Below are 21,858 nucleotides of genomic sequence, written 5' to 3' on the forward strand. Positions count from 1 at the left end.
TTGAAATACACTTACAGCTGGGTTTGGTTAAAACAGATACTTTTGGGAGGAGTCAGGTACACCACAGGCTGAGAAAGACCTTGCTACAAATTTGAGAAGATTCTATTTTAAAGGATGGGAAATTAAGGACTGGAAAGAAAGACCAGTGACTTTTTTTCTCTCTTACCTACTGCCTGCTCATGTAGTTCAGTTAGGGCTGCATAAAGTAAAGGAGAATTAATCTGATCAGGCTCCTATATAGGTACTCTAAAATCTGAAAAGCCATCTTTGGCAACAGGATCACATCTCTTCAGTACCAAGCAGCGCCTTTCTCATGCAGGATTTCGTGTCCCAGGACATCATGAGCAGCGTTACAATAAGGACAGATTTATTTTAGAGTTCAGAACAAATCAGGAGAGGGCCCTGAGGTGAGTGTGGTTATTTGGTTCAAGAAGTTGCCACTGGCCTTATGGTACCACTGGCTCATTGTTTGAAACAGAGATCCCAAACATTAGAAAGTGAACTAAGGAGGACTTCAAGCAGTATTACCATCACTGGTTTCTTGAGGTGTCCCATCAACAACCTGCCATCCTCCAAAACCAACAGGAAGGTCAGGTCTGGTCATCCAAGCTTCGTTCCAGCAATGATAATTCCTAAGAAAAGAGATGGGACCAGTATATTAAATTCTTGGAAACAAGCACACAGACCAAAACAAATCCTGTGTATTTATGTCCTGGCATTGCTTCAATAACACTGTTTGCCAATTCTGGGATAAAAATGTTGACTCTTTAAAGAGAACAGATTTTTAGGTCCATAAGTTTGGTACCTAGCTGTTAAAATCTGAAAGCCACAATCCTTCCTCGTAGTTTCTTGCCTGAAAGTTGAAGAAGGTTTTTTGATTCTTCTAATATGTTCTGAGTGTAAATGTCTCAGAAGATGTGCCAGTGTTTGGAGATTGTTGAGGTATATGAAAAGCTACACAAACTAAAATCCCTTTCCAGCCGGACACCTCCACTTCAATCTGCCTGCTAAAGCAAACTTTGAATCTTCAAGCCAATGAAAGATGGTCTGCTTCATAATTATTCAGACTGAAGCTTTGGCATCCCTTATGAAGAGATTTGGGATCATCTCTGGAATGTACAGGGTGTAGTTTCGTTATCATGGCTCAAAACAAGCATGTTTTGCTGTCTTCCATGTTGGTTGAGAAAAAGACCCTGCACAGCCTTTCTAAAACTATCTTCAATGTAGATTCCTTTTAAGCTTTTTCCCATGTGTCATGACAATGCATGATGTCAGGGCTCCTAAAACACATATCTTTTCATAAAACCTACCTACAATCACTGTGGGCCAACTTGCATCTTTAGGGCCCAGGACAGTGACCTGAATTATAAAATTCTGAGAATAGTTCATCTAGGTGCTCAGGGTTAAAATGCTCTCACCTGGCTGGATGATCCAGAGAATTAAAAAAAACAGAACAGCACCATCACAGTCTGCCCTGGGTGATTCAAAGATAAGCAGAAAAGATGGACAGATGTTGTAACTTCCAGCAATGCTACCAATGCTCAAGGGAGAGAACAAGCAAGAAAAAAAGACAATCTGGAAAGAGTGTCTTTCAGTAAAGACAGCAAAGTGTTTCAATTTCATTACTGCAAAAAATAAAAGAAGGAAAGAGTAGAGAAAGGGGCAATTTTGCTTGCAAATTATATATATCCTACAGCAGATCTGAATAAACTTACATCTGTGTAGCTGCTGATTTAGCCTCTAGTACACGCAATGATATTAGCAACGAAAATGGGGATTGTTAAACTCTGACCATTTCATTAATAATAGGTGAAAACCAGTATGGAGCAGAGTCAGAAGGATCTGAAGCTTGTCTAACAAGACATTTCAAAGTGGAAATGAAAGCTTGGATCAGGGTAAAACTTGTCAGTTAGGAGAGTTAATGAAGCAGCACTAAAGAAAAAGGAATTATTCAAGGAAAATGACGCACACTCAGAGAATTTTTGATGCTGCTGAGTAGTCAGCGCTGAATCATGCTCACAGAACTTTGCTGAAGGCTACCCGAGAATGGGGACACACTTCATGGAAGCTGGGTATTTGCAAACTGCTATGCCAACATATGAGAAAGACAATCCCTGTCCTGAAGCCTTCACTGGTTCACTTTGAATCAAAGTTGGATGTGTCACTGGTTTTGCATTCTGCGAAAGAAGAACCTAAAGAGCAGGCAAAAGGAAAGGATGATAAAAACAAGGCTGGGAGTGGGGTAACAGTGTGGAAAATGGCAGACCTACTTCAGTTTTTTAATGAGGTAACACAGTTTTTCTATATTTTTTTCTGTATTTGTCTTAGGGACAGGACCTTTGTTTCTGGTTTCTATTGGTGTAGTGCTGGACACAATAGGATGGCAATTTTTTAGGTCTGCTGCCATGCAAATAGCAAATACACATAAGGATATTGAATCTGAATGGACAGAAAGACACTGCTTGTAGAGCAGTCAGCATGAAGAAAAAGAGGATGAGGGAAACATTTGCCTTTTCAAAGGTAGCAGAAACCTCCCTATGGAAGGGAGCATAGCTGAGGAGCTGATTCCGTGGCCATAATTTGTTGAACTGATTCTATAATTCTTGTATTCTACAGCAAGCCTGAGATATTAAAGAAAGCAAGAATGGCAATAGAGATCAATGTAGTGACCATTAAATATTTACAGAGATAATTACAGATAGACTAAACAAAGCAATGGGGAAATTAATAAAAGATGACCAGGCGGGTTTTATGCCTGGAAGACAATTCAAGAACAGTAGTTTGTATTGCTTATGGGACAGGCAGATGCTGGAAGCAGCTGCTGCCCTTTTATGAGCTAACAAGTTCAGGCATGGAGCTTGAGAGGGACTGCTAGGGTCAGGCACTGATAATATTGTTGAGAAATTAGAGCAAAGGTATCTGGGACTAAATGGGAGAGCAGAGGTCTCAGAAGGGCTTTCTCCACAGGCCTGGATATGGATGAATTCCCATGGGGTTGGGTGACATCAAGAAAATTTCTGCTGAGATGCGGATGTTGATCTGCTTGACCTCACAGTAGGAGTGAGTCTTGATTCCCATCCAAGAGGAATATTCTTTAAGTGTCTTTATATCATCATTAAGAAAGACAAGGAGAACAGACAGTACTGATGGCCCCAAATCCGGCCAGATTTATAAAAATAACTTTTTGAAAAGTCTGTGTAATTTTGTATATGTGTTTGGTTGTTGGTGGTGTTGTTTCCTATCCTGAGGGAGAAGACAATCTTTAATAAAAATAAATAAATGTCAGATGACATTCAGAGGGAGCCCCACACTCAGAGATTGATTGGACTAAAAATTCTGGCTCCAAGTATCCCTGAAGTCTGAGAGTATTTAAGACCTGAAGACAGATCAGCTCCAGCAGTACAAGGCTAGAGTACAATAGAAATGATATATTAATAAAGAAAAAGAGCTTTGCTTCCAGTTTGCAAGAGATTATAAATAAAAGTGAGAAATACATTTTAAAAAATCATTATAAATACCTTGAGCTTGTCCTCTTAAAAAAAGAAATAAAAGAGGCATTAAAAATAAAATCAGGGTTAAGACACAAGTCATTAGGAGTCAGCATGTGGGCTACCAAGGAGTGTTACAAAGTAATGAAAAGAAAGGACACAGAGGAGAAATGAAAAGAGGTGTATATATTAAGTCATGCCCAAAGGGTTATGTGCACCATGTACTAATAAATGCACTGGGAGGATAAAAGGATGAACAAGGCAGTTAAAAAAGTTATCAAGCCAAGGAAAAGCAATGTAGGATCGAAGGATGAAATGTTAGTGTAAAATTGCATGAGGATTTCATTGGGACTAGGATGATTTTGGATGAACTTTCCCAAAAGAATGCAGGAGAAAAGAGATTATGTTAAGAAGTCATGGGAAACAGCCAGGTAAAAAAAAAAGGGAAACAAAAGGAAGTGTCAAAAGTTGGTGGGATGTATTTCATAGATCAGGTTAGGAGAATGAGAGAAGGGATCAGAGTGCAAATTGTAAAGCATAACAATGATCCATTGCTGGGTGTGTATGGATGTGCATTGAGGCTCCCAGTCACTGGCTCTTGTTTCACATCTTGTATAGGCAGAGGAGGTTTCAGAAGACTTCTCCTTTACAGCTCTCTGAGCCGTAAAAGGCTCAGAGACATTCTGAGTCCTTCTGTCTCACAGACAGCAAGCAAAACTGCCCAAGGGTACTAACAGGAGGCAACAAGGCAAATAGCAGGACCAGGGCTCTGGGTCTCAGGAGAGCAGTCTTTAACATGTTTAAGGTCCTGCTTGGAAGAATCCCATGGGAGGCAGTTCTGAGTAGAAGATGGATGCACAGGAGCGGGATGTTTTTCAAGAGTCACCTCCTCCAGACTTAAGAATGGTCCATCCTCGTGTGCCGGAAATCAACCAAAAGTGGCACAAGTCCACAGGGTGGTCCCAATTAATCTCCAATTAAACATAAAAAAAGACGTGTTTAAGAAAGAGGGGGAGAGTGGGGACAGTGACCAGGAGGAAAACAGAGCCACTGTCTGAGCATCTGGGCACAGGTATAGGAAAGCCCGAACAGGCCAAACAATATATGTCAAGGGACATGAAGTGCAGCAGGAAATGCAAGCAAACCAGTGACAAAAGGAAGAGCCTATAGAATGTGTCTCTGCTGTTGAACACAGCAGGCAACCTGGTGACAAAGGATTAGGAGAAGGCTTCGATGGTTTCTCAACCTTGGTTTTTACTGCTAAGATTTGCCCTTAGGAATCACAGCCTATGAAACCAGTGTGGAGGTTTGGAACAATGAAAACTAGACAAGTAACAAGATAGAGAGCAGTTAAACAAACTGAACACACACAAGTCCAATGGATCTGATGGAAAATATGAGGTAATCTCATCAAAAATGCCAAGGGAGCTTGCTGATGTCACTGTAAGACCACTCATATCTATCTTCAAAAGACCATGGTAATTGGAGGAAGTTCCTGCAGACTGGAAGAAATTAAATATTGCTCTACTCTTCAAGAGAGCGGAGTATCCAGGGAGAGAGAGAGACTTGTCAGCTTCTCTTTGATCTCTAGGAAGGTTATAGAGCAAGTTCTTCTGGAAAACATTTCCAAACTTATTAAGGACTAGGTGATTGGCAGTAGTCAGCGTGGATTTACAAGCAGCCAGCTGTGCCTGCCAAACCTGAGAGCCTTTTCTGACAAAACAAGTGACTGAAAGGACAAAGGGGAGACCACTGCGTGGGGGTTGGTCCTTTTGACTTTAGTGCTATCTCCTAGAACATCCTCACAGACAAACCTTTGAAGTGTAGACTTGACAAATGGACAGCAAGATACATTGAAAACTGGCTGAATTGCTGGGATCCGAGGGTTGTGATCAGTAGTGATCACCCCAGCAGGAGCTCAGTCATTAGTTGTGCACCCCAGGGGTCAATACTGGGTCTGACACTGTTTAACAGCTTCATTATTACAGGATTGCGAGACTCCCTGTACCCTCAGCAAGTTTGCTGATAAAGAAACTGGAAGGAATAGCTGATACAACACAGACTGTACACAAGGAGAAACTAAGGCAGCTGGGACTGTTCCGTGTGAAGATGGGAAGGCTGGGTAAGATCTTATCATGTGTATAAATTCCTGGTTAGGGAATTGAGGGAAAGAAGACAGAGCCAGATTCTTCCCCGTAGCCCAAGGACAGGACAAGAAGCAATGGGCACATACTGAAACACAGAAAAATCTGTGTGAAGATCAGGAAACACTTTTCTTACTGTGAAAATGGTTGAGGACTGGCACAAGTTTCTCAGAGAAGTTGTGGGTTGCCCATCCTTGGAGATACTCGAAGCCCAACTGGACACAGACCTGAGCAACCTGCTCTAGCTGATGGTGCTCTGAGCAGGAGGGTTGGGTGACTTCCAAGGGTCCCTTCTAGTCTCAACTACTCTCTCTCGCTGTAACACAGGCATCACATGTAAATGAACCTACTTTCCTTAGATTTCCTCTTGAATATGGAAATCACATAAAAGGTGTCACAGCAACAGGTTCAGTCACTTCCTCCACCACATAGTGGGTTTATTGCAGTTTTAATACAAAGGCTTTTGTATTAAAAGTGCAAAGAGATTAAGTTATTAATGAAACATGCTGATGAGCTGCTATGCTAATGAGCTGAAGATCTCATTGACACAAGTCAGGTATATTAACATTGAATAGGACAAGTATCTCCTGAGTATAGGAATGTAGAGGTCACATTCGTTTCTTCACTCTGAGGAGGAGAGGCTTGAGGGCCAATATCCCACACAGAGCATATAATCAATATATGCTACATTTCTCCTGTCAGACAGAAGACAGTAAGAGTTTGAAGAGCCAGTTAGAGGACTGCCTTCTCAAAAAGAAGGTGCAAACCCCTCTTGGCCCTAGGGAGTTTCCTTTTTATAAGTCTGGTGATAGCATTTCAGTACCTTTTATGATACCTTGACTTGTTTCTTTTTCAGCTGAACAGGGTGTATTTTGGAAAGCACCTCTTTGCAACAATGATTGTGTGCACACAATGTAAAACAGTCTACAAATATGGAAACTTGGCACAAGCAGATCAAAAAGGGTGTCTTTCCACAGATATTGAGGCACCCCTTGGAGCTTGGCTCCCGAAGGATGGAAGTACCCATCCTACCCTCTTCCATTTTTAGAAAAACGGATCCCTAAGGAGCATAGGCCCATTCCAGCTCTCCAGTGTGCTTAAATGAGCACTTTATGGGAACATTAATAGCAGGATTTCCCTGGGGTTGCCTGTTTATACCACAAGTCTTCATATTAGTCAGCCTACCAACAATCTATTCATTCTGTTTCACAGAAGCCAGCAGCATTCTTCAATGCACAGAGAAATAAACACAATACAGGCATTGCCAGCACATTTTTTACTACTTTGATCATTGACACATTAAAGGCATTTTCCAGGAGGACTCACCAGACAGAATCTTTTGTAAGTCTGGTGTCCACTTTTCCTTCGTCATCCAGAAAGAAGTCCATCCGTAAATTGGCATTGTTATCATGGGCAGAAGAATAGTTGGTAATGAGTCTTGCAGGTATCCCCAAGCATCTCAGAACTGTGGCAAAGACAGAAGCGTGATGAGAAGAACAAATATGGAGACTGCGTTCATTGATGACAGGGTGGGATGACTGAAGTAGCAATAACCAGAACAAAATGGGACAACTCAGTCAAATCAACCCAAATAATTCCTTCTATCTGATTTATATTGCACTTGCTAAATATTTGATTTGGTCTCAAAATTATGAGCATTAAAGAGGTACAAGGGTTATAACCGAAGCATCTGATTACCAATAGTTTAAAAGCAGCTTTGCATAGTGACCACATGGTGGAATTTCAGGTCAAATCTGGGTGCAATGGGTCGGCTGCATGACCAAATGTGATACAAAAGAAAAGAATTTTGAGCTTGCAAGAGATACACAATATATTAGGTCTCTTAGCATCAGTAACTCGGGAGAATTATGGGACTATGATAAAAAGAAAATTAATAGAAAATATCTCCTTTTAAGGAGTTTTTATTTGGAGTTTTCTGGTTTGATGTCTGCTGTCAGATGGATCTGGAGAACACAAAGAATAAAGTCTAAAATTACTGTTAACAATGGTGAAAAGCTGCATTATTTGCAACTGAAATTACAAGGTTTGATAATCTGAATAAAATGAATTACATAATTCAAATTGCCTCCAAGTAACAGAATTTTGTAGTCAATAGTCCCTTCTTTCATTAGGACCCTAAAAGGAGAATAAAAAAAAAAAGCCCCTAGCCCTCACTCTCACACCATCACAAAATAGCACTGATGACCCTTCTTACCATTTGACAAGGGGTAAATTTAAGAGATGTGGGAATGCTACAGCTATGCCCATAATATAAAACAGTGCACCAATAGGCTTCTGTGTTGGTTGTGTACTCTGGCAGATAAATAGGCATGGAGCACATCCCCGGGCTAGGGGAACGGGTCTGTGGGGTGACACATCATCTCAGCTACTTCAGATGACAAACTTTATGTCAGCCAGAAAAAGGTCCTGGCTTTCAATTTAGGAGCCAACATGATTCTGCAAAAAACAGAGGGTGAGGGGTTTTTGGTATTTGACAGAGTTTGTTTTGGGTTTTTGGGGTTTTTTTGGTTTTTTTTTTTTTTTGTTTTTTTGCAGGGGGTTTGTTTTGGCTTTCTTGGTTTTGTTTTTTTTTAAATATTTTTTGTTGGGGTATTTTTCAAATTTTTGGTTGGTTTTTTGGTGGTCGTGGTGATGGTGGTTTTTTGTTTGGGGTGGATTTTTTGGGGGGGGGGGTGGAATTTGTGGGGTTTTTTTAAGAGAAAAGATTTTTATTGAAAATCCTATTTTAAAATAGTTCCAATGCTGCAGAGTTGAACAGCCCTGCTGCTACTGCTGGGTTTTGTATATTCATTACTGTCACTACTGTGACTCCCAATAAAGTGTAACACTGTGCATTCATTTCAAGTTCCTGGATGAAAAATTACCTGGATGCATCCAATACCATATGTACCTATTGATTAAACTTAATTCAAGTGCCCTCCCAAGCTTCCAGCCCATGAGCCATCAGGGCTCATTGGAAATAATTTGTCTGACAATTTCAAGATTAATGACCATTTTTTGGAATGTTTTAGCATTTTTAACAGATGAGTATCTGGAGTGTACAATATAGTGACCTTGGAAAGCTGGACTGGTCACAATGATAAAACATGAGAGAGACTCAAAAACACCTCAAAACAACCCTGAGAGTTGCAGGTGATTGTTTGGACCTTCTCTGTCCCCTGTACAGTGATCAGCAGCTGGATGTGTCATTGGCTATCATCAGATCAGCCAATGCTGGACAATATTTGTGTTTCATAATGCTCAAAAAACTTTATACTTGCAGTGCAAAGTGCCAGGTCTCTGACTTGACTAACTTAGTCAGCAAACCAAGCCAAGTTTTGCCCCAGATAAATACGCCTCTCCCTTTAACACAGCAGGCTCCGGGCTCTGCTGCATCGCCCCAGTTTCACAGTGGCCTGCAGGCAAATTACTGCGTAGTGGTGATTCAGGGCAAGTGTGGGGGGAAGGTGGGAGAACTGGTGTGTGTCTGTCTGTGATTTAGGGAAATCCAGATAAGGCAATGGGCAGAGAAGACAAAGCGGCCCATGGAATCTACTGCAAGGAATTGCATCCACAAGAAAGATTTGCGTGAACTTTTTCAAACCCATTGAGTGAGGCTCAACATAACCAGGCAGTGTGCACTCACAGCCCAGAAAGCCAACTGCATCCTGGGCTGCATCCAAAGCAGGGTGGTCAGCAGGGCAAGGGAGGGGATTCTGTCCCTCTGCTCTGCTGGGACCCCACCCCAAGAGCTGCCTCCAGCTCTGGGGTCCCCAGCATAGGAAGGACATAGACCTGTTGGAGCAACTCCATAGGAGGCCACAAAGTGTGTTCCTGTGCATTAGCAGATGAAGTTGTTAGAAAGTGATAGACAGTCAAAATATGGCACCAATGCAAGGCTGCTTTCCCCAGTGGTTTTTATGACCTGCAACATTCTGCTTACTGAAACACTAGAACTCTAGTTTGACCAAATGTGTTTAGACTTAACCTTGTAGTGCTAGACATTTCAAAAACTAGGCCATCATTTATTTTCTTCATTCTTCTAGTTCATGAACTCTACATAAAATGTTAACAGTGCTGAGTTAACAGATGCAGGGACAGTGCACCTCAATTTTCTTAGGAGCAATACTCAGTAGGTAAGATTTGGCCTTTCTGGAGCAGAAAAACTTTCACATATCCCATATTGAGTATTTATTTAATCTTTTAGGTCTAGACAACAAGCACTCTGTCTAAGAATTCATGACAGAAATGTGGACTGTGCTGATGGACTCAACTTCTTTCACACAAATGAGTCACTGAGTACATTTCATTGACCAATAAATAGTTAACAGATTTGTGTGGAAGAGCAGCTGACCTGAAGGACACACCAGAGGTTTATTTAAAGACCATCTATTATTTTAGCCATGTATTTTTAAGTATCTCTACTATTTGCTCCTGAACAGCACAGAGCAAGGAAGTATTTTAGTTAGTTTTACCTAAAAACTCTGTTAAGCAGGAGCCACAAAGCAGCTTGGAGCTTTTCTCACTGATACCTACATGTGTTGAAGACACCAGCAAAAACCCAGCACTGGCCATATCGGACAGGTTGCTTAGAACTGTAGTACTCCAAGAGAATGTCCACACTTCCCGTCCAGGCTGAAGGTGCAACACCATAATCGTACATATTATTCCAGGATCCAGCAATCACGCCATCATCATCCCTGGAGTTAATCTAAAATCAAAGGAAATGAGCATTAGAGATGTCAGAGACTGAATAACAAAAAGCTCTTTAACTCAACAAACCAAAAGGATGAGAAAGAGTGAATATAGCCAGGTTTAGGTTCGAAACTAAGAGAGAAGTGTTTCATTATGAAGGTAGGGGGATAAGTAGGACAATCTTGTTAAGGGCCATGGATTTTCCATCACTGAACAATTCTGAATGAAGGTCAAAAAATAAATCTGAAATTAAATCACCGCACTGAGCATCCATGTTGCCAGTTAATAAGTTTTATTAACATTAAACATGCTTATTGTTGTGTATTTTAAGTAAACACAATCAATTATATACCGGTAAGCAAGTCTCAGAAATATTAAGCCGTGTTCTTTCCATCATTTGTTTTTCTGTCCATATTGGCCCAGAGATTTTAATAAAATCACTCCTGATTTACAACAGAATGAGAGGAGAAGCAATCTACTGCTATTTTCAGAGTAGAAACTAATTTCTTTGGTCTGGCTCACATGAAAACAAGAAGGAATTTGCTGTGTAAGTTTTCCTCTGGTAAGATTATACAAAGCAAAGAGTTTTGCTGACTAATAGCTATACTGATAGGCATTAACGAGCAATATGTCTCCTAGCTGCAATTTGAACCAAACCAGTTGAGGCTGTGCAAAAAGCTCATTCACGCTGTACCTTTTAATTATGCTAATGTGGAACAGCTACACGCCAACCAAATAAATCACAATTCTCATTTAAAAGCTTTTGGCTGCATTAACTACTCTTTTATAATTAGAAAATCGACTTCCTGTGAACTCTAGGACTGAACTGAGATAAGTATTCAGAGTCATAACCAACGGGTTAAGAGGTTGTGCCCATCTCACCGGTGTAGGAAACACGCCAAGAAAAGAATCACTTCAAGGACAGGACAACATGATGATCTACACTCTCTCTTCACTTTCCACTCTGACTATAATGAGTGGAAGAAGAGAGGGACACTACCTGCCATGCCAGAAAGCCTCAAAAGGATTCCAGCATAGGGAGCGCATATCTTCGGACAAGCTCAACTCTACCACATTTCAACTTGAGCAAGAGTGAGGTTAAGTAACACAGGTGGCATTTCAGCACCTCTTGCCCACTTCTTACTCAGGTCCAGATTTCAATGACCAAACCCCCTACACAGTTATGGCCCAATTCTGCAGATTAGCCCTAAAGTCTATTGAGTCCTGGATTTCCAATGGTGAACTCCTCCATTTATCTAAAATACTGAGTGGCTCAAAACCAACTAATATCCAAGCCTTGTTTGGATTCATAAAGTTTGCTCAGTTCTGTCCTGAGGACTTTCACAGTCCTTACATGAGGGACTTTTGCATCTACTAGTTCAGGGATGAGGAAACCACATTTGATTCTTTCTTCTATCCAAAGGTCCAAAGCTATATTTCTAATGTCTGGGGTGAAAGAACTAACTAAAATGTTAAAAGACAGAGAGAAGTAGAGGTGTTCTCAATACTTCTTGCTGAAGCTATTCTATTTAACATGCAAGTTTGAGAGGCTGGAGATTCCACTTCAATGTCTTCCAAGACAAAGAGCTCATTTTCTAAAGGCCTGAGCAAATTCTATAACAAATGGGCTAAAGAATCATCTATCTCCAGCAGCCATATTTTGTGGACAGTCTATTTTAGTAGCTGGCTCAGGAGAACATCTAATTACTCTAGCTCAGTGACTAGAGTATTATTCTGGGAAGCAGAAAGCACCAGTTCAGACCTCTAATAAGGCAAAAGAGAGGACTCAGCCTCTGTCTTCCACAACCTGGATGAGTCTAGCATCTTGAATATTAGGGATGGGACTGCTCTTGCACCCATAGCATGATTCCTGGTGCCTGGCAACTGGAAAGAATGGAGGTCTGGATAGTCTTCTCAGTTATTTTTGGGGCTTGGATCAGACACAACAACATGCACCATTGCAGTATTCTAAGACTCCATTGAGATTAACGCTGGAGACCACATGAAGTTCCTCAGCTCCCCATCCAAAACTCCACCCTTCATGCCACTGTATTATCCATAGCAGAAACTGCTTTCTCAATTATATTAGCTACTGGAAAATGAGCACATTGTCACATAACAAACATTTATGCCTGGAGTGCAATGTCTAAAAGTGGCTTTCCCACCAGTGAGGCACAATTCTCAAGAAAAGGCAATAAGCCAACAGCAGATGCTTGAACTTTAGGGCAGAGAAATAAAATGTCAGACCCCAGAATGGACAATTGTCAGAATGGACAACCGATCTGTTGTGTGTTGTAGAGAGCATGCCAGGGCAAGAGGGCCAGTTAAATCAGCCTAGCTTTGATTTATGGGTCCTTTCTAACACATATTAGGCAACCATTACATACCACTGCTGAGGCAACACGGCAGATTTTGATTGGGTTTCCACGACCAGAGAGCTCCAGTTCTGCCTTGTCCATCAGGAACAGGCATGCATCCAGAACGTTTTCTTCAAACTAGATAAAAGAAAATAAAAAGGGACACAGGGGAAAAATTGACTCACTTTTTATTCTGGAAAGAACAGGCAAAGCTATTTTTCCCTGTTGTTGTAATTGCTGATCAGTTTCAAAATTAGCTGGTCACATCAAAGCTCTGTGTTTAACAATAGAAATTTTCTTCTGGAATAATCACCCATGTGTGGGGAAAAAAATAAAAATGTGAGAGTCTGTGAAGGAAGAGAGTGTGTAATTTTCAATTCAATCTCAGTCCAGTTTCCAGAAGGTTGAAATGACAACACAGACTTTGTGACAGGACATGAAATTTTAAGTGCTAACAAGTATATAATAGGAGGGTATATAATAATAACTACAAGAAGCTTGTCTACTTGCAAAGGACTCTATGTCCTTCATAGATTCCAGACCTGCTAATTCCAGGGCTTCTCTGACACAGCCAGTGCATTGCTGAGAACTTGAACAATACGTGGTTTGCCAGTTGTAATTTGAAGACACTTATATTTCAAAGTTATTTTTAAAATCTGTTTAAAATTGACAAGCCAAAAGCTTGTCAATTTTATAGATTAATTATATAGATTAATCCTGGTCTAAAAAATTTAGACATCAGAAATACCAAGTGACCTAAAGCAGTCTTCTTCAAAAATAGAGTGAAAAGGTACATTTTTTCCAATCTAGCATGAGCAAGCACAAGAATGTATTGAGGGCAGAGGTGTCTAAATAGACCAGAAACCATTTGTCACAGAACTTGCCCTGCTATGTATTTCATTTTCCTTAGAAGAAACTGCATAGCGAAGGAAAATACCTCTGTCCCCTGGAAAATGGCAGCAGACAGGGAAATGCACAATAATAAAACAAATACCTTCTAGATACACAAACTTATATTAACATTCAAGGCTGTGACAGAAACTCCATGGTGTTAGGTTTTATGTTCTATGCTTGCATCCTGAAAGATATGATTCATGCTAATAGGATTTTTGCTCTCAAGCTGCTACTAGAGCTGGATTGATTTCCTTACTCTCTACAGCCTGGCTTAGGGCTCCTTGGCAGATAAGGCCATCCTGAATTTTACCTCTTGAAGAAAGTGAGAAAGACCCCAGATCAAACTGCTGTTTTGGCAGTGTGGAGAGAAGAAAATGAAGAGTGAGGTCAGGGAGCTGAAAAGGAAGCCTCAAAGAGTAAAGACTGCTGCAGGGGGAAAGATGGGAGGGATAGAAGTGACGTCCTAGACCCTGAGCTCTGGCATAAGCCAAGAAAGGGGAAGCACCATCGTGCGTCACCATCTTCTGCCATTTCCTGGCCAATGGAAGTCCTTTGCTTCTGCCTTGGGGGTACCACTGCCATACGGATCCTTTTCCACAGCAAGCATCCTCCAAGGCAGCACATCTCTCTTATTATCACCCACACTTGCACTGAATTACTTTTTCTGGAGCAGGTATTCGCTAATGATGACTTTATAGTGTGAGCAAAACTGAATTAATGGTGTTTGGGAATAGGGAAACAAGGATCAGTGTTTCTCAGAGACCTACTACTAGTATTTTGTCATTACTGGGAAGCTGAATAATTGCACATCCCAGTCCTCTCTACTGGGCTGTGATGCAAATAATGTCGGGTCAATAACTGTGCTGTGGAGAACCTCTTTCTCAAGGAGAATCCTCACAACAGAAAATGTAAACCCTGGGCCCTTGCAGCTGTCATTCCTGGCTCAAATTCACTTTTCTTCTAGTCTGGCCCAACAATCTTTTACCAGGATCAAAATCTGCTATCTGCACTTCAATTACTCAGGCCTGGGTTAGATCAGTAAGAGGTTTACCCTGCAAATTAAACTTTTCTCATCTACAGTTGATGAGACACTGTCAATCTCGCCAGTATATACAGAAAGAATAAAGAGGAAATAAATAGCTATCAGGGTTGTTGCCTTCCACCATAGCATTTACAAAGTGACATGAATGCTAGTGAAATAACTGGATCAACAGCAAAGAGAAGACAAGCTGCAAGGGCCACCTGGCTTGCACTTTTGTGGTAGTGTAGGATGCAGAGTAGCCTTAATGCTAAGGCCAGTTTTGCCCTTCTTGACTATTAAGGAATTTAAAAAATAATTAATCAAACTAAATCAGTTTTCTGCCCTCATTCTTGGCAAGAAAATCCTACCTAGAAGGAAGTGGAATAGAAAAATAGCAGTTAAAAGGCAGAACATCTCTGGGAAGTAGTAGGCAGGGCAGCTAGGACAGTTGGGTGAACCTGAATCGGGCACAGTCCCTGTCTGTTCCATTGAAGCTGAAATGAAAATAAACCTTTTTCAGGAGGAAGGAACTTTGGTAAAACCACCTGGGAAAAAATGCAGGTGGAAAAATAAGGCATGAGAAAATACCCAGGTGAAGTGCACATACAGCAGCACACATAGCTGTCCTGGGCATCCACCTGCATGCCAAACTGTTTCCAACGGATGACCTTCCATTTAAACCAAAGTAAGAGAGGCTGTGTCACTTTTTGCACTGGCTGACTTGAGGCTGTGTTTCTCACAGTCAGTTGCAGGCAGATGTGATCTCATGTTGTCTGTGGTCTGACCTGACCAAATGCATGTGTTGTAGAATTACATGGGCACAGTGGGTTTCCAAGCTCAAGCAGATCAATGTGTGGGCTTGAGAGAAGCCACGATGGCAACAGAACTCTATGCCCACCTGTTTTATTTTCTTTTTCTCACAAAACCAAAAGTCAACATTAAATGATCCAACTTCTGACATTTTTCAGAGAATTCCTATGTGCCTAGGCAAATTTCCCCTGGATCCTCCATGGAATTTTCTAAGTGACTGCCTTTTACAGTTTCTTAGGAGGGATCACAGTCATGTTACAGGGAATGCCTCTATCATCATTCATTGCAGCCATGTTTCAACTGTTCTGGTTTTTTCTCTTCCTCTGTCCACATTTCTTGCCTTTTCCTCTCTCGTGTTGATGCTTTTCATTACAGACAGCAGATTTGAAAACCATCTCCAACCAGTTTTGAACTCTATGCTCCTTTTCAATTTACAACCTGAGTTAACGTTTCCAGCTGTCATTGTCCTAAGTAATTTTTTAGCTTAAGAACATTACCATGCACTATTCTATCTGCATTTTTGTATATGATCATGTACCTTTATGACTCTGTGTGGCCTTGTGCTTTTTACTTACATGTTGTAAAGGGCTATATATCATAAACAGAAAAAATATAATTGTATGATATATTCATAATATAGGCCTTTCTGCTAGTGCTTTTACTCAAAGAAATGCTGCTGTTTTTAACATCTAGGATTGCCAAAAGTGTGTCTTTAATGGTTGGAAATGGACAGGGTAAGATCAGGAACACTCTCTCCTCCCTTTCACTGAAAGCAAAGGAACGAGAAGAATATTTTTTCTGTTCCTTTGCAGATTGATATGTCTGTTAAACCCCTACAAAATTATTCATTCCATTAAAGCTCTTGGCTTGGGCCTGTTGAGATGCATCTGCCACACAGCTTTCACATGGGCAACCAATACCAAAAGATGCACCACAGCACAGGGTGAAAATCAGGTCCTCTGATTTCAACCAACACAGGAATTTCCATTTTCAAAGTACTTGACAAAGGGCTATGGAATGGCCCTAACCTCCCAGGCAGAACTACCTCCTAGCAAAACTGAATAAATAATGCAGTTTCTCAAGGAAGGCTGGTATTTGTGTCAGGAAGATGCCAGAATCCCAGAATATAAACACCTCAGGCCAAGCCACCATAGGCCATAAATTTAGCATCTTAGGACATAAATCCAGCATCTGGTTTAAGCAGCATCTTCTACCTCCAGCTGCTTATTCCCCTCTCTCCCTCCCCCTTACATCTGTCATGGAGTGAATCCCAAATCTAGGAACAGAGCAAACCCAAGAAATTACCCAGAGGGAAAAAAAATTCAAGGAGATGCTTATTCAGATGCTAGATCAGCTCTCCAGTCTGACTCCCTGCACAAGTGCTTGCAGGGGGAAAGAAGGGCCAGGAGGGGGCATTTTTGGTCAGCTTACATGCAAGCCCAGATTTGGCCCCAGGATCTGGTTACACATCTCTTATATCAGAGGCACCAGCAGTTTATGGAATTTCTTCCCCACTCCTTATTTATGGGTTGTTTTTGTCTCAGTCAGGAAACCAGTCAGACCCTGCAAACGATGGCACTGACACAACCAAAGGAATGGTGCAGAGGCAGGAACTCCCTAATGCAGTGCTGCCACAGGAAGAAAAAGATGAAATTGTACCCTTAAATTAGGAAAAAAGAGAGATGTGAGTTCAAAGAGCTCTCCAGGGCAAGCACACTGGCAATCCATCCTGCTCAAGCTTTGAGGTGGTATTTAGCTGAGGGAGAGAATGCAAGATGTAAGGACCCTTCTGCAAGGCTGTGCTAGGGAGGTACCACAAAAACTGAATGTATCCATCACCACAGTAGTAAGGAAATGCCTTCTTAATTGTGCTGCTGTGAAAATCAACAGATGAGATGAGACAAATTCCCTATGTCCAGTATCTGTCTGTTGGAGCCCCTCTGAGTGACAGCTAGGGTTATAGCTTTGCTATCATTTCAGTTCTGCTTGGCAATGCCCTTTTCCCATTCTAACACAATAAATTAATTCTTCGTCTCGTAGGGATTTTTAGGCTGAGTAGCTCTTACGAGAAAGTTGAGGTAAAATTGGCAAGTAAAAAGTCTAAAACAAGGGGTAGAGGTTTTAATCTGAAAGAGGGCTGGTTTAGATTACATATAAAGGAGTAGTTTTTTTCAATGATGGTGGTAAATTGCTGGAATGGGCTCCCCAGAGAAGCTGTGGATGGTCCATCCCTGGAAGTGTTCCAGGCCAGGCTGCACAGGAATCTGAGCACCTGGTCGAATGGAAGGTGATTGTGTCCATGGTGGAGTGGTGGAAACAGATGATCTTTAAAAATCCCTTCCAACTCAAATTATTCAATGATTCTATGCTATTGAAGGCACACCAATACTCCACTCCAGACTAGAGGAGGGTGTCTCGCCCAGACTGCAAGAGACCACTGGAGACTGATGAATATCAAGCCCAGGCAGAAAAGGGAGATATCCTCCCAGAATTTAAAATTTTTGGAATTAAACGCTACTTTGTCATGGGAACCTTGTGACTATCTGATCCCCAAGAAGAACAAAATTATTTCCACCAAGTTGCTAAAGCTGAAAAGAAAAGTCAAAAAACAATACAACCTGTTGTCAAAAAATGAAAAAAAAGCCAAACAAAGAACTCTACCTTTCATAAATTGATTTGATCCTGAAGCAGCAATAATGCAGCAGCAGAAATACCTCTGCCCTGTGGAAACCTCAGCTAATGATTATAACTTCCAACAGGCAGCCTCTTAGTATCTGAAATATGCCCCTGAAACAAGGTCTTTAAATATCAGCTATTACAGTATTGCTTTTCTGGATTAGGCATATACCCACTTCATGAAATTTTAAAATGATACCCCTTATCTTTCTGAAGGAGAAACCAATAATGCATTCCAGAGCCCACAGTCTCAACCACAGTCTGGTGTCAATTAAACTCATTTGCTGTCCTACTGGGAGCATCCAGAGGAGATCTAAACAGCTCACCTGCCCGTAACTCCAGCTTCTTGATTTTACGTCTTCAACGTTTCCATGGAATATGATACCAACATCATTCAGGACATATTCTTCCCTTTCTTTCTCATCATCCAGGTACACAGCATCCACTGCATTAGTTTACAAAAAATAAATATTAGTACAAGTGCCTGATTTTCACATAGGACAGATAAAACATCTTAGCATGTAATACACTCATCTTTGGTGAAAAGTACCCCTCTTGTATCAAACAAAGCATTACTTGCTTCAACAGAGTACAAGGATAAGGAGGTGGTCATCCTAGTTAGGAATATGATATACAACTTTAAAACATGCAAGATGGAAAAGTGCTGGCAACTTCTGCCGGTTTTCTCAGGATCTGTAAAGTATGATTAAAATGTCACATCTCATCAAGAATTTTATGATTAGTGTGTGTACAACTAATTTAAAAGTTGGAGCACCATGATGCAATTCTGCACCTATACAAACAGATCAAAGAACAATTTCAAACCTGTTAATGTTAATGGAAAACAGCTCAGGTCAAGAGATCTAAAGAAAAATCTGTAGTGCATTAAAAAAATGGAATACAGTTTTTATAATGTATTAAGAGAAAGGCTTGATTGCCTTTTCTGTGCATTAGTTACTGACTGGAGTATCCCTTCCCCACACAGCTTCACTGACCAGGTAATATGAGGAGAAATTCATATTCACAAGTGTCTAAATGAGAACTAGAAGTAATTGCATGAGGTCTTTATCAAAACATATACAAAAGGTACATTCTAGACTGGACTTATATCAAAAATCAAGAGCATATGCATACACACTTGACTTGCAAATATGATTTACATACGTAAATAACTCATTATTAACGTTCATAAGGAACCCTGAATGACAGGAAACCATTCAGACATTCACAGGTAAGTGTGAAGCAGCTTGTGATGCTGAGATTCTAGAATAGTTAAAGATTTCTTTCCCGTGCCAATGCTTGCATTTTGAGACTAAAAGATACACGTTAGCAATTAATGGCATGGAAATTAATTAATTAGAGGAAATCAGTACTGTGGTTCCAGACAGCAAATTAAAGGGAATTTCCAACGGTTTGATATGAGCAAGTACAAAACTACACTCACTACTGTCATAGTAGATTTCTTCAGCACCCTATTACAAATTACTAGAGGATCATTTGACTTCTAAAAGCCTATTGATTTGTTGTGTTTTGTTGAAATGCAAATCAGATTTGCACTTTCTTGTAAACCTCATCCTCTAAAGCTTCTTCATTTCTCCATGAATCTGCAATTTGGCCAAAAATAAGCTAAAACCTGACTCCATTAAAAAATTATTTAAAAATAAAATATAATAATAATTTAAAAATTAAAATAAATAAAATAAAAAAAATCAAAAATTTAAAAAATAAAATTAAAAATAAAATTTAAGAAAATTTTAAAATTTTAAAAATTTTAAAAATAAACAAAAAAGGTAATTAAAAAATTAAGAAATTAAAAAATTAAAAACAAAAAAAAATTTAAAATTAATTTTTTTAAATGGAAAAAATTAAAAATTTAAAAATTAAAGGTGATACAAATTAAAAAATATAAAAATAATACTAATAATTTAAAATTTTTAAAAAATTAAATAAATTTTAAAATTTTTTAAAAAATCAATGGCAAGGCCTCAGCTAGATGAAAGGCTTTGCCAATATACACACCTGACCCTTCTGAAAGTTTTGTTTTTCCTCAAGATATTTTTCTATTTCTATGCCTACATATACACACACGTAAGGGATTATGCCTGGATGTGTAATACAATGACCTCCACATTGGTGTGCAAAGGATGATAGAGACGCAGGGGTTAAATACAAGGAGCCTGTATTGCATTTGAGGAGAGCAGTGCCTGCTGTTATGCTTTATGGCAGTTGCTGTACAGCCTCTGATGCCAAGTACAACCTGGAGCAAGCAGAGGAACAGCAGGTTCCATGGAGTTTTACCCAAAGTAGACGGGTCTGAGACCCGCTCTTGTTATATGGCAGGGTGGTATTCATCTGCCTTCTAAAGGCAGGGCCATTAAGAAGTTTGTAAGCCTTTCACTACCCGTGACTTAGCCAACCTCAACCTGCACCCAGGTGTAAAGTGGATGATCCTAGGTTTACTATATTCAGAGGCTGTGAGGTGAGAGTGTTCAGACTTGACAGTGAATGAAAAGGCTGCAGCCATTTCTGCAAGCAGGGACTCTCATATAGTTATGAAACTATATTGCATGACTTTTTTGTGGTCCAACAAGTTCTTTATAACATCCCACTAAAAATATGGCAGGTGTTACAGATTATGTAGACTCTGTTTCATTAGGCTGGATTTGCCTGATTTGCTCATTGAACGATTATCTGCATTCTCTCACTGAGCACTGGATTTTATTAAAGTCTGTTCATACAAATAGTACATCGAGTTCATTTAAAGAAGGAGAATTCACACCTTTTTCTGTGCAGTTACACATTCAGTGAAGTGTGTGCATATGCCTTCTTGGCAGCTGTTGTTTTCTTTTGGGGATTAAAAATATCAACATTGATCTTGCTGGTATCAATTGAGATGCTTATGTTATTTTGAGACTGCATGATCTTTGCTAAATCAGATGAAAATTGATTAACTTCTCTGTCGATTATTTTAAATATTTGTGTTTTTGATAAGGTAAAAAGGTCTTTTGTGTTTTATAGGGAAGCCAGCTGCTTTGATTTTTGACAGCTTTCATGCCCTTGAGACTGTTTAGAAAAAAATATGAGGCATTTGCGACTACTTTGATGCTAAGCATGCTCTACATAATGCAACTCCTAATTATTTTGTGCAAGTGGAGGCTCACATCTGACAAACAGAAGAATTCCACAGAAATGTGCTGGGTTTGTTTGTTCTTTTTCTCTAGCAGTTCAGAGGGTTTTTTACTCACTTCTTTTATCCTGGGAATTTACTGAGACACCAGCAATGCTACAAAGAAGCAAATTAGCTTCTATGCTACTCTGTTTGAAGTTGGGGAAGGTGAAAATACACTTCACGTGAAGGCAGCACTGCAGGTGAGGAATCCCTAGCTAAAGACGTGAGGAATGCAGAGTAACCCTTTCTATTTGGGAAAGGGAATGAGTTCTACCCAGCATGCAGGGACCCTAACCCCAGCACAGCCACCCTGTGGTGCTGGAAAAGCCATTTCTTCATGCAGTGAGAGAGCTGAGCACAGCAGCACCAGCAGGCAGGTGGAAGGGGAAGCACCAGGCTTGCCCTGAGCTCCCAGCCTCCCTTCAATGTGCTCCTGACGGAATCCAGGAATGTGAAGCTGGGCCTCACTGGAACCAGCAGGGCTCCTGTTGGGAAGAGGGCAGTACTGTGACAAACCCCAAGCTGCAAGAGGTAACTGTAGTTATCTACAAAAAACACTCTGCCCAGGATAAAGGTCAGTATGCCACCTTGAATATTGCTAGTA

The 21,858-nt window shown here is 40.4% G+C and overlaps 1 protein-coding gene across 2 annotated transcripts in view; it reads right to left on the bottom strand.

Annotated features, from left to right (window-relative positions):
- The window catches only part of F13A1 (coagulation factor XIII A chain), a 58,948-nt gene that overhangs the window by 14,862 nt on the left and 22,228 nt on the right, over positions 1-21,858 (bottom strand). For both annotated transcript variants that reach the window (XM_084204591.1, XM_084204592.1), the window contains exons 5-9: positions 18,412-18,530; positions 12,715-12,822; positions 10,169-10,343; positions 6,959-7,097; positions 529-632 (exon numbers count right to left, since the gene is read on the bottom strand). In XM_084204591.1, coding sequence (XP_084060717.1) covers positions 529-632; positions 6,959-7,097; positions 10,169-10,343; positions 12,715-12,822; positions 18,412-18,530 — 645 coding nt within the window. The remainder of the gene's footprint in view (positions 1-528; positions 633-6,958; positions 7,098-10,168; positions 10,344-12,714; positions 12,823-18,411; positions 18,531-21,858) is intronic.

The sequence above is a fragment of the Fringilla coelebs genome (genome assembly GCF_963513975.1).
Source record: "Fringilla coelebs genome assembly, chromosome: 1".
NCBI lineage: Eukaryota > Metazoa > Chordata > Aves > Passeriformes > Fringillidae > Fringilla > Fringilla coelebs.